The following is a 15,708-nucleotide window of genomic DNA, read 5'->3' as shown; positions in this document are numbered from 1 at the left end:
GGTGAGATTGGTCTGACATTCCTTTGATAAGCTGACATGCTGGTGGAACTTAGTCACTGTTGTGGAGAGGTGGATGAGGTATGACAAATGACCTCCCAGGCAGAATAACACGGCAGGCATAATTCAAATGTCCCAATAGCGACAACAGTTCTCTCTTGGTACTCTTTCTTCATCTGGAGAATGTTAGCAATATCTCGGCAATTCTAGTCACTTTCTTCTCTGGAAGGCATGCAGTCATAGTGTCAGAACCTAATATGATGCCCAAATATTCGACGATAGTAGCAGGTCCTTGGGTCTTATGAGCTGCTAGTGGAATATTTAATTTGTGGAACACCTTCAGGATGGTCTGCATAGTTTGATTAGCATCGTATCCCTGTGGGTCAAGAGTCAGGAAGTCGTCGAGCAGGTGTAGTACATGTTGGATCCCGTAGTTGTGCTCCAGTATCCAGCATAAGGCTTGCGACAAGGTGTCAAAAATCTTGGGGCTTGATCAACATCCGAATGGTGTAAAAATAATACTGTTCATTGGAGCAGAAACCGAAAAAGGGCCAATAGTCTGGGTTCAGTGGGATTTGCTTAAATGCGTCAGTAATGTCTGTTTTGCACATCTGGGTACCCCTATCAAGCTGTAAGATCAGTGAGATGGCATGATCTACTGTCACATAGGATAATGAACAGGACTCCTTATCTATAAGTCCATTAATACTAGAAATGTCTACATTGTCATGAGGGGCTGACAAGTCCAATATCAGGCGCTTCTTTTTCGAATACTTGCCCTCGGCAAGACCAAGAGGGCTGACCCTATAGATGGGGTAAGGTGATACATCAAAAGCGCTGACAACGTACCCCTGATCAACTTCCTTCTGAACAGCCTCGGACACGGATAAAGGTTCCTTCCTAGCACTGAGATTATTTCGGCACTCAACAGTCTCCTGCGGGATGATCCGATCATGGGATTGAAACTGTGCTTTAAACCTTGCGTCAGGTAGGTTGCAAATGACTGGTCAGGATGTAGTTGCAGTTCACGATTCAGCGCTTCAACATTGACAGGCGTAAGGTTTAATTGATAGGGGGAAATGATCCCATACTTCTTAACTCGTGGTCTGCCCCTGAAGTCCATGCCGCCATCAGCGGCCGCCTGTCGTATATGATAATCTGTTCCTGCTTTATGAGTGGTTTCCGATAGGAATTCTCGACAATGTTGGGACAGAGTTCTGTTCTATAAGTGATACTGTGACACACAGCTCATGCTCGAGAGCGCAGTCCTGAAGAACACAAACTGTACAGGCGTTGGTCACGCATATCCTTAAATATTCCAAGGGCCTGAATAAATTCTCCCAAAGTGAGTGATGTGTTAGTCCTGAGGTCATCTTTTAGTTGGTAAACATTCCCATCAAATTCCGACACCCTGGCTTCTACAGCATCTTGGGTAGGTAGAAGTAACTATGCTGAGTTGCAGTATTTACCTTCTTGAATCTTCTTCTTAACTGCTGGTGCCACTGTGTTGATATGTGGCAGGGAATCCGTGGGCACATCTATCCTGGGGGATTGGTGATAGGATTAATGCCTGTAAAGTTGCAACTTTCTGTCTGGTCGACTTGTGAATGACTTGTGGTTTGTTGACAGCGTCCATACACCTATGGCATAGGTTCTCAAAGCAACTGCAGCAAAAATCGTCTGTTCCATGATGCCGGCACATGAACTCCTTGTCTGGCCAATAACCCCTGTAAATCAGCAGTTATGCGATAAGGTTCACTTCGGTTGACACGATTCCGTATAGGTCGGCTGCCATCTTGATCGGGTTGAGAGGTCAAACCATTGTTGTTAACTCTATTGGGGGTTGCTGAACTTGATCTCGTGATCCGGCCTTTGTTGGATCGTTTATAAGCCATGATGAGGTGTCAAAGCCACATGCAAGCATGCGTAGCTGACGGATGGTGTCTGATAAGAATGGATTGCGTGGGATTGTCAAGGATTATCGCTGCAGCTCGTATAAACAATAACAGAAATAAGTAAACGATATCGAGGCTGTTGGGGTTAATATAAGAAAACATTGTGACATCATGTCCGTAGTTCTGGGCATGAGCAGAGATTAAAATGGTGCATTGTGGGATAGCTAAAATGTAACATGATACAGAGTAAAGTGAGGGGAGTTGGAAGTGAGCTGGGAATTACTATGGAGAATAAGTGATATGTATATGTAAGTGGATATTGAGCAAATATATTTATGGCAAGTAATGGCAGGGGACGTCGTGAAGCTAGGAACATGGGGAAATGTAAAAAATATATGTTATCACTGCGCAAACAAAAATATAGAATTTACATGTATTTAGTCGAATAGCATATTAGTGATCATGGGAATCTTGATTTCACCAAATCACCAATAATTCTATAACGTCGCTGATACACCTAGAATCATTTAAAATGTTTTGGAAAATATGCAAACATGAACGCTGAAGTGCACTTTCCGCCATATTGGATAGTGTTTACAAAGTCACGTTTCACATATGCCAGTTATGAGGTGCCTATCAGATCACATACATTTCAAACTGCGATACACACATCCCTGAATTCCTCATACATTTTAGAATCAAATGACAAATGGTTGTTGTCACCAATACAAATTATCTAGATGAAATCAAACCAAATAAATTAGGCGTGGAAGCCAAGGATGTGCTCGGAAAACTGTACTTGTTGAAGTGTAAACAAAGCAAACTTCAGATTTTAGGCCTTCACTAAAGTATTTTCTTCTATTTTGAGAGATCCATTCATTTAATTGTTGCACACATTGGCTGACACGTTTGAAAATATTCATGGGAACAGTCTCAGCATGAATTATGGAATTAAAAATATATACATTACAATGATCAGGTAAATTCAACAGAAATCATAAAAGTTTCCATCCTGTGTGACGCCATGACTGACGCAAAGTCAAGCAGAACGACGACTGTAGTTATCTGTATTCCTGACTAATTCTCTTGGTTACATTGGAAAACATCAAACAAATAACAGTACGCAATTGTTTCTGATTACTTATATTACAAATTTATCTATCAACAAAAATCCTCCTCTGAAAATTCCATGTACTGCTGTCAGTGAACATGCCATTTCGTAAATGTCGGTCACCGGTAGTGATGTCTTACGGAAGTAAACATTGATGTACATATTTGGTAATTTCTTTGAGGTGAACATTTTTAACTCGGAATCCAGCGGGTAATTTGCCCTGTTCACGTTTTCATTATCATCATCGCCTTGATAATCCACAGATATGGTGGAAACCTAGTAAAATCCTAGATATTTTTTAATATTTGTATACTTATCCTGCATTACTCCTTAATGCATATTACTGCTTGTTCTTGACAGAGAAAAGAGCTGTGTGAAGGTCTTTGCTTGAAGAAGTTGTTTCAACTAGCTGAGAGGCCAACCCTATCACACAGCTCCCACGTGACCAAAGGAAGTGACGTCACGGATACTCACATTACTCTGCAGTCCGGACATCGGAAGGCATCGTGGGGAGGCAGCTCTGTGATGGGTGGGTCCCTTTAGACACAGTCATGCAGGATAAGTATACAAATGTAAAACATATCTAGGATTTTACTCCTTAATGTATCTTTATCGGACGGAATCGCTGGAGGACATACCTTCAGATGTGGGCTTTCATCTTTTATTTCCAGACTCTGTTCCAGTCCTTGGCTGTGTGGTCCGCTTCAGGTGACCACTCCATGTATGTTTCCCTCAGCCAGTCTTCGGCCTGGATGACCATTACATGGAAGGGAAGGGTCAGGTATGTGTTGTGTCCTGGTACTGCGCAGCCTGACATTAACCCTCAGTTAGGTCGAGACTGGAGTACCGAGCCTTATGCAAGTGGGGCATGAACCTTCTAGTCCAGGGCATACACCAGGAGAGGTCGTAAGCCCTGTGAAGGTGACGCTGCCTAAGATATTTGATTCCACCGTCCACCACTGGAGATGCTGTTTGAGGTGATCCGGGGGGCGATGGATACTGAAGGGTCCTGGCGTCTGATGTAGGGAGCCAGGAACATCTGAACTGGGCGCAGTTGGAGCCTTCCTCTGTAGGTCAAGTCCTGCGCTGAGGTTAGGAGGCCCAGGTGGACTTGCCATAGGCGCAGAGTGGGTGGTGGGTTGAGAGCTGGAGGTGCGACTGCATGCGCTCCCACCGGCCCTGGGTACAGAGAGGAGATCGAGGTGCGTCTGGAAGAGGCCCTCCATGAAGTGAAGCTGATTTGAGGGCGCCAGCTCTGACCTCCTGAGCCAGGGGATGAAGTCCCTGTGGCGAAGTAGAGTGACGGTGTCCCAATGAGACAGTAAATGAGAAAGTAAATGAGACAGTAAATTAGACAGTCAATGAGACAGTCGTCTATGAATGCCTCGAACTGAATGTCCCTGAGATGGAGGTACGAGGCTATCGGCTTGGTAGCCACGTGTGAGTAGCCACAGGGCTGAGGAAAATCCAAATGGGGGAACCGCCCATGGCCCCAGTTGTTGGGATGTATAGGGACATGTCGATAGGCGTCCTCAATATCCAGGCTGATGAATACATCCTGTGACTGGATCCGGGATTGCAGAGCCAGAGCATGGTCGTCATCCTGAAATAAGGTGGACGTGCCAGGTAGCGTTTGTTGAAAGCAGAGATGTTGTGAGTGATCCTGTGTTTGTGCAAGTCCTTCTTGGGGACAAGGGAGACAGGTCAATAGATACTGGGGTGCGTATAACCTCGATCGCTTTCTTGTCCAGCAGCGCTGAGATGTTCAGCTGCTGTTGAGTCAGGGGAAAGGTGTCCGCTATGGGCGACAACGTGAGCGGCAGGTCATCTAAGCACCAGATTGTACCTGTGTCAGATAATGTTGGTGACATATGGGTCCCCCAGGAGCTCACAATTCTGCCAGAATCTACCCAGTCACCAACCTACTGGAGTGCCGACAACTTGGACGGCTGGTTATAAGAAGTCCCAGTCGTGCTTGTCTGGCTAGTCACTTGAAGTCCCTGCGGTCAGCGTTACCTCCCTTGGAGTGGCCGCAGTGGGACTGGTATACGCCCAATGACTTGCCTTTTCCTCTGCCCCGAGAGGTGGAGGTGGCGCCCTGCCCCTGGGACTGGAGTGTGTTGCATCGAGGCTGGTATGAACCAGACTGGAACGCCTTAGCGAAGGCTGGCTATGACACCCTAGCCAGGGCCTTGATGTACAGTGACAGGCGTCTGGTCGAGTGGTTGCAGTGTAACACAAAAGCGATCATGCAAGCCAGTCTGTACAAATACACTGCATGGATTCCATTACATCAGTTGACCGGATTACGGATTATGACATGTAATTCATCCTGCGCTGTAAACTGTAACCCCGGGTGCTGAGTCAACTAGTTCAAGCTCCACACACAGCCAATCCCCTGTGAACCCTGTGGTTGACAGACCAGTGGTGTGTCCGAATTCTGAGTAGGAACTGTGATGTGCCGGTCCACAGAACCATGACGATGAGGTTAGGCGCTTCCAGGATCTTTGGAAGTGCTGGAGTGCCGTTGTATGGACGCCAATCAAGTGTCCAGTGACCGCTCTGGTCTCAGTAGGTGGTTGACCCTAAGGGTCTGACGATCTAATTGGCCTGTAGAATGAGAGTACATAGCCACAAGGACATCGTGGTATGGCTAATCGTCTGTCTGTGCGGTTGTTCTGGGTGTGTGCCTGTATAGGCGCATTTAAGAGAGGCGCAAGGATAGGCGCAATCAGAGACGCTAGGATAGACGCCACTATGGACGCAGTAGACGTCGCCTGTAAAGTCGTCTGCAGAGGCCATGTGGGTGGTGCCTGTAGAGGCGTCTGTATAGGCGCTGGGGCAATAGGCGTCGGCGTCTGTTGCATGGCCTGCAATTACTGGATGTACTGGAGGAAAGGGGCGTCCATCATAGGCGTCTGGACCGTAGGCTGGGCACCTGCTGGGCACCTGCTGGGCGCCATGCGTCTGTCCGCTGGACTGGACAGGCGCTGTTAAGATAGACGCAGTAGTGGTCATCAGGGAGCTCTGGGTAGAGGCTGAAACCATGGCGCCCGACATCATGGAGGTGGGGGAGTTGTTGTCCGAGATAAGCAATCAAGTAGTGGGCAAATTCTCAAATAAGTCAGACATCTTGCGCCGGAGTTTCCTAGCCTGTTGCGTTCTCCGTTTCTTGGACACACGGAGGAACCATCTGAAAGCGGAGACAGTCTGTACATCTATGACCCTGGAGGCATTTAGATGTACAATTAAGGCACAGGGGGTGGGGATCCCATGCCGACATATTAACTCAAGAAGCAAAACACGTAAGGGTTTGAACAAGTTAATGCTACAGATCAAAAACAGGTCTTCACTCAGCAAGTGACAAGAGTAATGTGAGGATCTGTGATGTCAATTCCTTTGGTCAAGTGGGAGCTGCATGAGAGGGTTGGCCTCTGAGCTTGTTGGAACAACTTCTTCAAGCAAAGACCTTCACACAGCTCTTTTCTCTGTCAAGAACAAGCAGTAATATGCATTAAGGAGTAATGCGGGATAAATAAAAAATACATTATTTATTAGTACTAAGCAGTACGTCATAAAACAGCACTCATGACTGTTGTGTTTTGTATTAATGCGCCACCGGATCATGAGAACAGACAAAACACATCAATTTGACACTAAAAAGGTGAGATTTTAATTGGTGTAAGGAACAGAAACAAATTGTTTCAAAGCGTATCTAACTTGCTTATGCTCGATGGGTATGTTTTGAAACAACTTCTTGTAAGAGAAATTATGTTTGACAGGCACTTGTGTAGAAATCTCTATCATGTAGTTGACCTATTTTCTATCACGAAAAGTGAGACTACTTAATTTCATTTGTCCTCCATTCTCATTAATCTGACATAATCATATACAACCAACCATGTCAGATTAACGGGACTTGACTGTATATAATTATCGGACCCAAATCACTGTACACCTTGTAATCACCAAGCTCTCACAGCAATAGCCCGTTCGCAGAGCTCTCTTATACTATTGCTGCAACCAGTCAAAGCTCTCCGCTGTGATGGGAGGTGGGTGATTTTCCATTAATCTGCAATCTCGAACCAATCTGAATAAACACACAAAAAGGTAAATTCATCTGGGCAATCTTATCAGTGGCATTCCCCAAAACATAATCAAATGTTTAAACATTACTACATTTGGGGTTACAGGGCAAATTTCAAGATTCTTGTAATGGCTGTGACCACTCTGGTGGAAGCGATGTTACCGAGAGTGCAACGAAGGTGTCACGCGCTGGTATGAAGCTTGAGTAATCACAAGGCAAGGGAGATAACACACGGTGTATTTTCAAAATTGCGCTGATATTACAGCGCTAGAAAACTATCAGACATATTTTCTCTGTTAAATGCAATAAACTTTAAAGTGCAAAATGGAAAGTGTTCCACTTTCATCTCTTATATTATTTCATGCGTAAAAACTTCTCTAATTTAAAAAATTCATGGAACTTCAAAGTTTGAATATGGCACCTGTCGACCTGATTCACTTGAGAGGTAATGATTTGATTGGTTTATCTGAATTCTCTGATGACATGTTACAATGAATTGTAATCTAAGTTTGCTGAGAACAAAACTTTACAGAATTATGTGGCGTATTGTTCCAAGCCTATGGCAAACCGTAATGATACAGGAGAGTAGGGCTTCAACGAGTACTCGGGGCCGGGTCAGTTTTAGTGGGACTCGAGTCCGTTATCAAGGACTCGAGTACTCGATAAGGGGGGATCACTCTGTTTCAATGTTCAATTGGTCATCAATATATTGATTAAAGCTTAAAAAAATATTGTTTGAATAATGTCTTCTTTGTAGACAGTAGATGTACATTAGAACAATTGAGAATGTGACATAAAATAGACATAATTATTGTTTTTCCTTCCCGACTTTGAGAAATTGAATGTATCAAGGCGATTATTGCTTCTTTGCTCTGACTCAAATGCCAAGTGTATTCCCTTACACAGATTAACAACTGATTAGCTGGTATATATGTGCTATTTCAGTGCTTACAAATCAAGTGACAGGTCGACAGTTTGGTACAGTTTGAAAACGTGACCAACTCATGAATGAATGAACTTATAGTACTACATTTCCATATTTAGTGGCCTTAGTCTTGCAGCCCAGCAGCTGTGTAAACGTGTATGTCACGTGATGCACATTATCGATTTTCTTCCTGCGAATTATTGTTCGTGCTTGTTGACAGGTGTTGAATGAAACGCTGATCGTCAGAAAAAAACTTGGTTTGTGTTCAATATGTATTGCAGTATTTGTAGACGTGATGTAATGTTTTTGAAGGTCGTGATTAAGATTAGTGCAGTTACAAGCAAACATTAACACTGAACACTTCCATACACTTTGACAGATAAACAAGTTCCGTGGACGCTTTCTATTTACATTTCAGTGCAGTTTAATTATACTTATAACATGTTTTAATACTTTTAGATGGCAATTTTGATCTAATGAACCAATATTCTTAAAGGACGTCCTATTTTCGGGTACTCGAGTACGAGTCGAGTTTCATCCCTCTGGTACTCGAGTCCAAAAATTTGGACTCGTGGAAGCCCTACAGGAGAGTAGTGGTCAATATGACAAATTTACACTTTATGTAGTATTATATCTTATATCACGTGTTGACAATATCGGCCCATGTACCACCAAACATTGTGATAGTAGCTGACTCAGCTAATTTCTCGATAACAGGCCACAGAAAGTCTGGGCATACCACATACATGATCAGACCACTGGTCAGTTGTCACATGATACAGCATGTTAATGTTTTCTGACATTCTTCTCGCATGCAAGACATCGAAAGGCCATAGTGAATAATTGTGATCTGACATCACCATGTTAGGCCTCTAAATACAGTTTCAGCTTGACATCTAGTTAAACTGAGCAAAGGTACTTAACCCCCTGGATGCCACAGGGACATATATGTCCCTCCTCTACAACCTCCACTTTGAAGTCAAATAAAATTCAAAATACATCAGCCACACAAATACACTTCACAGTTTTGAATAAGGTGGGAAATTTCCTGTTCTGTGATATCATCCACTGGCATTTTAGGCCAAGCAAAAGTACTGAAAATGACCTCTGAAAATTAGGTACATGGTAAATGTCGCCATTTTTTACACATTGCTAAATCACCACTCACAGCGTTGTTTACAGCATGTTTTGAATTCTAAATTTCGGATATTTACTCGGAGAAATGAATTTCCAAAATAGAATATTAGTAATCACGGGTATCTGTCTTTTATGAAATCACCAATGATCATTCCAAAACGTCTCCGATAACCCTACAATCGTTTCGAATGTTTTAGAAAATATGCAAACATGAACGCCGATGTGAACTTTCCGCCATATTGCATAGTGTTTACAAAATCACGTTTCAGGTACACCGGTTTTGAGGCGCCTGTAACATCACGTATATTTCAAACTTAGCTGCGATACATACATCCTTAAATTCCTCATACATTTTCGAATCAAATGGCCGATGGTGTTTGTCACCAATACAAAGTGCCTAGATGAAATCAAGCAAAATAAATTAGGAGTGAAAATTAATGCTGTGCTCGAAAAACTGTACTTGTTTGAAATGTAAACAATGCAAAATTCAAATTTTACACAGTGTAGAATTTTCTCCTATTTTGAGCTATCCATTCGTCTATTCGTTCAAGATATTGGCTCAACATTTTCAGAATATGCATGGAAAGAGAATTGTAGGAAGATTTAGTTAAATTAAAAACAGATACATTGCAATGATATGATATTTTCAACAGAAATTGTCAAAGTTACCACCCTGTGCGACACCATGACTAACGCAAAAACACGCACAACGAGAACGTACATATTTCAAGGATATTTGGCAATTTCTTTGATGTGAAGGTCCTGGAATATAATCAATGGATTCATTCTTTTTTTCAATATTGTGATCACAGGATATTAAACTGTTTACTTTATTTTCCAGGAATTGTAAAAAGTATAAAAAATAAAACCCATGCCAGGTACCCCGTTGGTTCAACCTTATACGATTATCCTGATAATTCTGTACCAATAGGACTTTCTTCGCATCTTTTATTGTGTAATTCTGAGACGAGGTGAAGAGAAATAATAACTTAATAATGAACAAATATATGTCCAATATTGAATATAATTTTGGTTGTTTTGAAATTTTCTTTTGTGTATTTCATGTAGTAAATTGATGCCAAACAGGTGCGTGTCTTGTCTCATTAAGATACACAATAAACTATCTAATTGTTTACATATTCAAAACATTATTTACTTGGTCAAAGCTGTCATTTTATGTTGTGTCGAATTCCGTTTTAGACATCGAGATTTTCCATACCATGATCGAAATTTATTGGAGATATATATTAATCAAAATACCAGTGTTGTCTTTCTCCGACGTTATCAAAGACATAAAGCCAGCCATGACGTCAAAAGGAATGGTGTTATTTTTGGGGTATTTCATTACATTTGATGATAAGGCTAGTGCTCCATTAATAATGGTGCAACATTAGTGAAATTACGCTTACACAATCAGGAGAATGTTGGAATCTAAGGACTAAGTTTTAGGTTAGATAGGGCCATCCATTTCAATATTACCTCTTTTTTTATGAAGTACAATTTCATCATTTCTTATGGTTTTTTTAATAACTAAACGTATACAGTTTCAATATGGATATTTGTTTTGGAATAGATTGGTTCCTCGTGAACAAAACATCACAAAAATAAATTGTCCTTACCCACAGTTTATTCTCACCAATTGACCTGAGCTACAATAAACTAGTGCTAAGCATAGCGGAGTTATGCCCCCTTTTCTTTGTACGTGTGTAACCTCTCTGTCGCCTTTTGACGTCATAGTGAAAAATCAGTTTTCTCAATTACGGCATGCTATTTTTGGCATTGAATGTATGTTGTTATACATACGCATATAACTCCATTTGATGTATAGTTATGTTGTTCAGATATTAGGCAGTATTTTGTTTGCTCACAGTTTCCGTAAATATTCTAAATAAAAAAATCGCTGCACAGTACTTTTATCGGTGTACGATAAAAAGCGGTGTTAACTTTACACCATCACATAGGAAATTTAATATTCTCCGGTAATTTTATAGCCAGAATTAGATCCAGTGCCGCATGAGCTCAATTCTCGCAAAACCATCACTTTTCCGATCTTAGGAAAATGTGCGTCAGAAAAAAAACTTGGCATCCAGAGGGTTAAACTTCAAAGCGTATAGTGTTTTCACAATAAGTTAGCTGCGCCTCCCAATCAGAGTTGGCGAGTAAATTGGCGTAGGGGACTAATTTCTAAGGTAAACTTGTTTTAACATTTCACAATTATTTGTGTTTGTAAGAGACATTGTGAGTTTAATTTCATTTCTTTTACTTCAAAGAATGTTATGTTTTCGCTCGGTGCCGTTTTAGCTCTAACCCCAGGCAAGATCAATGATACGGCAGTCAATAGTAGCTGCAGGAAGGCAACTGCAGTTTCCCTAATAAAAACAAGTAACAATTTAACAAATATCTTCTTACCCTGGTTTCAACTTTGGCTTTTCGCACACGCAATGAAATTTGCATCCAAAGTCAATGTACAAATCATTCCCAACTGTCTCCATTATTGTTCCTGCAACAACACGAGTGAATGGATCCCCAATTTGCATCAACTTGGACCACCGTAGAATTGAAGCAAATGTTTTGTCTTGGATATTTATTTCATCATGTCGTTCATCATTAATTGAGACGGGTTCTTTTCTTAATATTTCCATAGCTCGTGCAAAACCATACAATGCTTTCTCCCCCGCCAATGGACCTTCAAAATCCATGGAAGTTGAACCAGACATTTTCCCCATTGAAGATTCATTATCACCATTATTGATTACTTCTTCAATCGTAATAGTTGTTTTTCTTTCACTCCCTGAACTGAAACGAGATTTCGTCAATGTCAACACCGATGTTTTGCGGAGAGCATGGACATACAACATGGAAGCGGCCATGTTTGATATGGTAACCAATGAAAATGTCGGTACTATAATAACTTCCGGGATGGATAATTGGTTCGGATGAAAACTTCCTCCGAACACATCGAATTGCCGACGAAAACTGTCCAGAATAATAGTGACCATGAGTGAAAACTTTACTAAGATGCTTGAATTTATGTCTTTGGTCGGACATTTAAAGGTTAGATCTATACGTGAAAAATTAACAGTAGTGTCTAGATCTATGTATATGACTAATGCTAGAACGCACTCAATATTTGGCGTTTGACTAGGCCCAAGATAGAGTACCGTATTTCACAATTATCGTGTGCCTTGAGTCATTTTGCGATATATAAGCAGTGCAGGGAAGAAAAGTAGATAATAAGTCAAATCATCAAAACTAGGTGTTCATTACTGTACAACATTTTACTGACACTTATAGCTGTAAGCTATAAATTACTGAAAGCATCGTATAACAAATAGGTAGCTTTGCACTCTAATTACATTATATTCTAATTGGTAACATTAGCAATGACTTATCACAATACACACTAACATATTAAGACTTCGAAGAATAAATAATATATTTACAACATTAATTGCATATCATGTGGATGATACTGCAAATTATACTCTATACCAGATATGCAATTAAAATGATTGAAGTATATTTAAAGGGGCACTGATCTAACGCCATTCCCCGGACTGGTTGTTGCCTTTGTTATTGTTTTTTCCCCCGTGAGTACCCGGATGATACGCAACGCAACTGAGCGTGACCAGAGACTGGGCTACCGTCTGCAAGTACAGCTAAATAAACTTGGAGGCAATATTTGTTTTACGCATTTTTGCATAAACACTGATTGGTTAACTGTGATCTATAAAGATTCGACAAAGGGCGCATGTTAAAAAATTTCTTCAGCCTAAACAAACAGACAAAAAGAACGGCGGAGCTCATCGGAAGTCGTCATTTGGAAAAAACCCAGATGGTTATAGTTTAATACTAAAAAAAGTATCCATGCAGTGAAAGCATTTTCGGATTTCGGATTGTGTAATACGATTACTACTCCCTTGTTGTCATCCACGTTTTCTCGTATAACCCTACACTTGTGTATTTGTCGTCATTCACTTGATGCTCAGTTAATGAATTTATTACAGGTACAATTAGTGGTAGCACCACTTAGATTACCTGACAAAGGTTCTCATTTGGCATTTATTGTGTCTGGGGTAATTATTCAATCTAAATCCAGGTTTGAAGTGAGGTTATGTAATATGCACGTGGCAGCCCAGCAAGGGATGAATGATCAGTTGATTTACTTTTTTTTGTAAATCAACGGATCGTTCCTAGTCATCAAAGGATTAACAGAAAATACGTTGATTGATTAATCACTGTTATCTTGCACAGTGGATATGTCAAAAGTGAGTGTTTACATGTCTAGGTTTACTAAAACAAAGGGAATACACTCATATCATGGCGTGAAGTGCCGATGTAAAAACAACATACAATTTGTTCAAAGGGTTAACTAATAATACGTTGATTGGTTGCTCATTGTTATCAAACTCAATGGATTTTTTAGGAACCGTGGACGTAATGAAAATAGTTGTCACGTGGCCTTTCTCAGCCGACCCTTGAGACTTGACACCCGAAACGATATATATCTTTTAGAATATTTGATAGTTACAAAGACACGTGACATTGAATAAGTTATTTTGTATAGCTGCAGACGAGTGGGATATTATTCTGTCCAGATTGATTAAGACGATCAAAAGGGCCTACAAACATCACAACAGATTATTATGTAGGATTAGAAGCCAAACAACATAGAAATGTACTTTCAACGTAACATTTTCAGTCTCTTGGTGATGACATTAAACATCAAAATGTTTGGAATTCGTTATCATAATAATACAGATGGAAATGTTTTTCAGTCACTTTGTAAAATAACTGAATATTTAGACGTTTAATAAATATGTTACACATTTTGACAGTAAAAAAATATACACTCTATAAAAAAAGCAATGCTCAGGTGAAATATTTACTTTGCGTTGCAAGTCAAAATAGTGTAAACGAAAATCGCAAAATTACCAAGCAAGTGACTTATCAAAACTTCGTCACGATTACCGATGCTACCCACTAAGATGCCTACATTTCCTTATTATCTCGAAAACTGTATTACATTTTGTTGATCAATGTGACCATACGCTCTTATTACTACCGGTATCCATAAAAGTGACTAATGCGCTTACGAATGGCGCAACAGAGGTCGCGAGCTAGTCTAGATTTCTGCTCTACATCCGGGTACTCACTGGGAAAAAACAATAACAAAGGCAACAACCAGTCCCGGGGAATTGCGTTAGATCAGTGCCCCTTTAACAAGTCTAAAATACCAGATCCTTACCTCCTCATGATAAATATAAATACTAAATAAGTCTAAGTTAACTTACCCCAATCAGTGCAGTGGTGTTAATCATGCTGTGACCTGAGAAGAGAAATATTGAAGTGTTTAAGTGTTTTAACAATAGAATAGGCAATCACTGGCCAAGCTGTGGCTTGACCATCTCACAAAAGACCTTGCATTACTACTTGACCTAAGGTTTAGTAGAGAGTACTCAGATGAGTTAAAAGAGCTACTACCATACTGTACTCAATTATTTACTAAAGTTTAAAATACGTAAGTTAAAATACACAATATTTACATGCTGATACATACACAATAAAACATAATAATAGTAAACAATGCAAAATATTCTTTCAAGACTATTTCATAGGTTCCCAGTCTCCCACTTAATTATCCTTTTCAAGACATTATTTTGTACTTCATAGTTCTCATTTGGAGTCAAACAGATAGAACATTCGTCAAATTAGGTGTGCTTTTCTTTACCTATGTGGGAGTGAGTGAGTATGGTTTTACGCCGCTTTTAGCAATATTCCAGCAATATCACGGCGGGGGACACCAGAAATGGGCTTCACACATTGTACCCATGTCGGGGAATCGAACCTGGGTCTTTGGCGTGACGAGCGAACTCTTTAACCACGAGGCTACCCAATCACCCCTTTACCTTTGAAATACATTTCACAACCAGTGCAGTCCTCGTTCAGACATGTGTATAATATATTCAACGTGGACAGTGTTTTATGATTATGGCAGATGTGTTACTTTTTTCCGTGATGTAAGATTTGTTTATGAAGATACAGTTACTAATAGATCAGGTATCTGGTAGCATAAATTTTTGAATGTAAATCATATTATTTATTTTATTTAAAAAAAATTTATCCTGCATTACTCCTTAATGCATTTACTGCTGTTTTTTTACAGAAAAACGAATTGTGTGAGCTCAAGCTGCTAAAGAATAGTTCCAACCAGTAACTGTGAGCACACTCACTCAGTCGGCACGTGACCCGGAAGCGATGACGTCACATAAGAACACATTACTGCTTTGTGGGTGCGAATCCTGATTATGTTTTTAGGTTTGTTAGCACCGTACCCATGCTCTTGGGTTTCACAGAAGTGGTAAACATCTGAGACCTGCATCACTTCAGGCTTTCCTCCCACATTAAAGGGGCACTGATCTAACGCCATTCCCCGGACTGGTTGTTGCCTTTGTTATTGTTTTTTCCCCCGTGAGTACCCGGAGGATACACAACGCAACTGAGCGTGACCAGAGACTGGGCTACCGTCTGCAAGGACAGCTAAATAAACTTGGAG

At 40.7% G+C, this 15,708-nt stretch overlaps 1 protein-coding gene across 3 annotated transcripts in view; it reads left to right on the top strand.

Annotated features, from left to right (window-relative positions):
- Positions 1 to 12,049: 12,049 nt before the first annotated feature.
- LOC139478087 (5'-deoxynucleotidase HDDC2-like) overlaps positions 12,050 to 15,708 on the top strand; it is an 87,522-nt gene continuing 83,863 nt past the window's right edge. For all 3 annotated transcript variants that reach the window (XM_071260415.1, XM_071260420.1, XM_071260413.1), the window contains exon 1: positions 12,050 to 12,206. In XM_071260415.1, the coding sequence (XP_071116516.1) occupies positions 12,150 to 12,206 (57 nt within the window). In that variant the 5' untranslated portion in view covers positions 12,050 to 12,149. The remainder of the gene's footprint in view (positions 12,207 to 15,708) is intronic.

The sequence above is a fragment of the Haliotis cracherodii genome, unplaced genomic scaffold, assembly GCF_022045235.1.
Source record: "Haliotis cracherodii isolate W230 unplaced genomic scaffold, xgHalCrac1.p SCAF_1, whole genome shotgun sequence".
NCBI lineage: Eukaryota > Metazoa > Mollusca > Gastropoda > Lepetellida > Haliotidae > Haliotis > Haliotis cracherodii.
The sequence above is the reverse complement of the archived record's forward strand: the minus strand, read 5'-3'. Positions and strand labels throughout refer to the sequence as shown.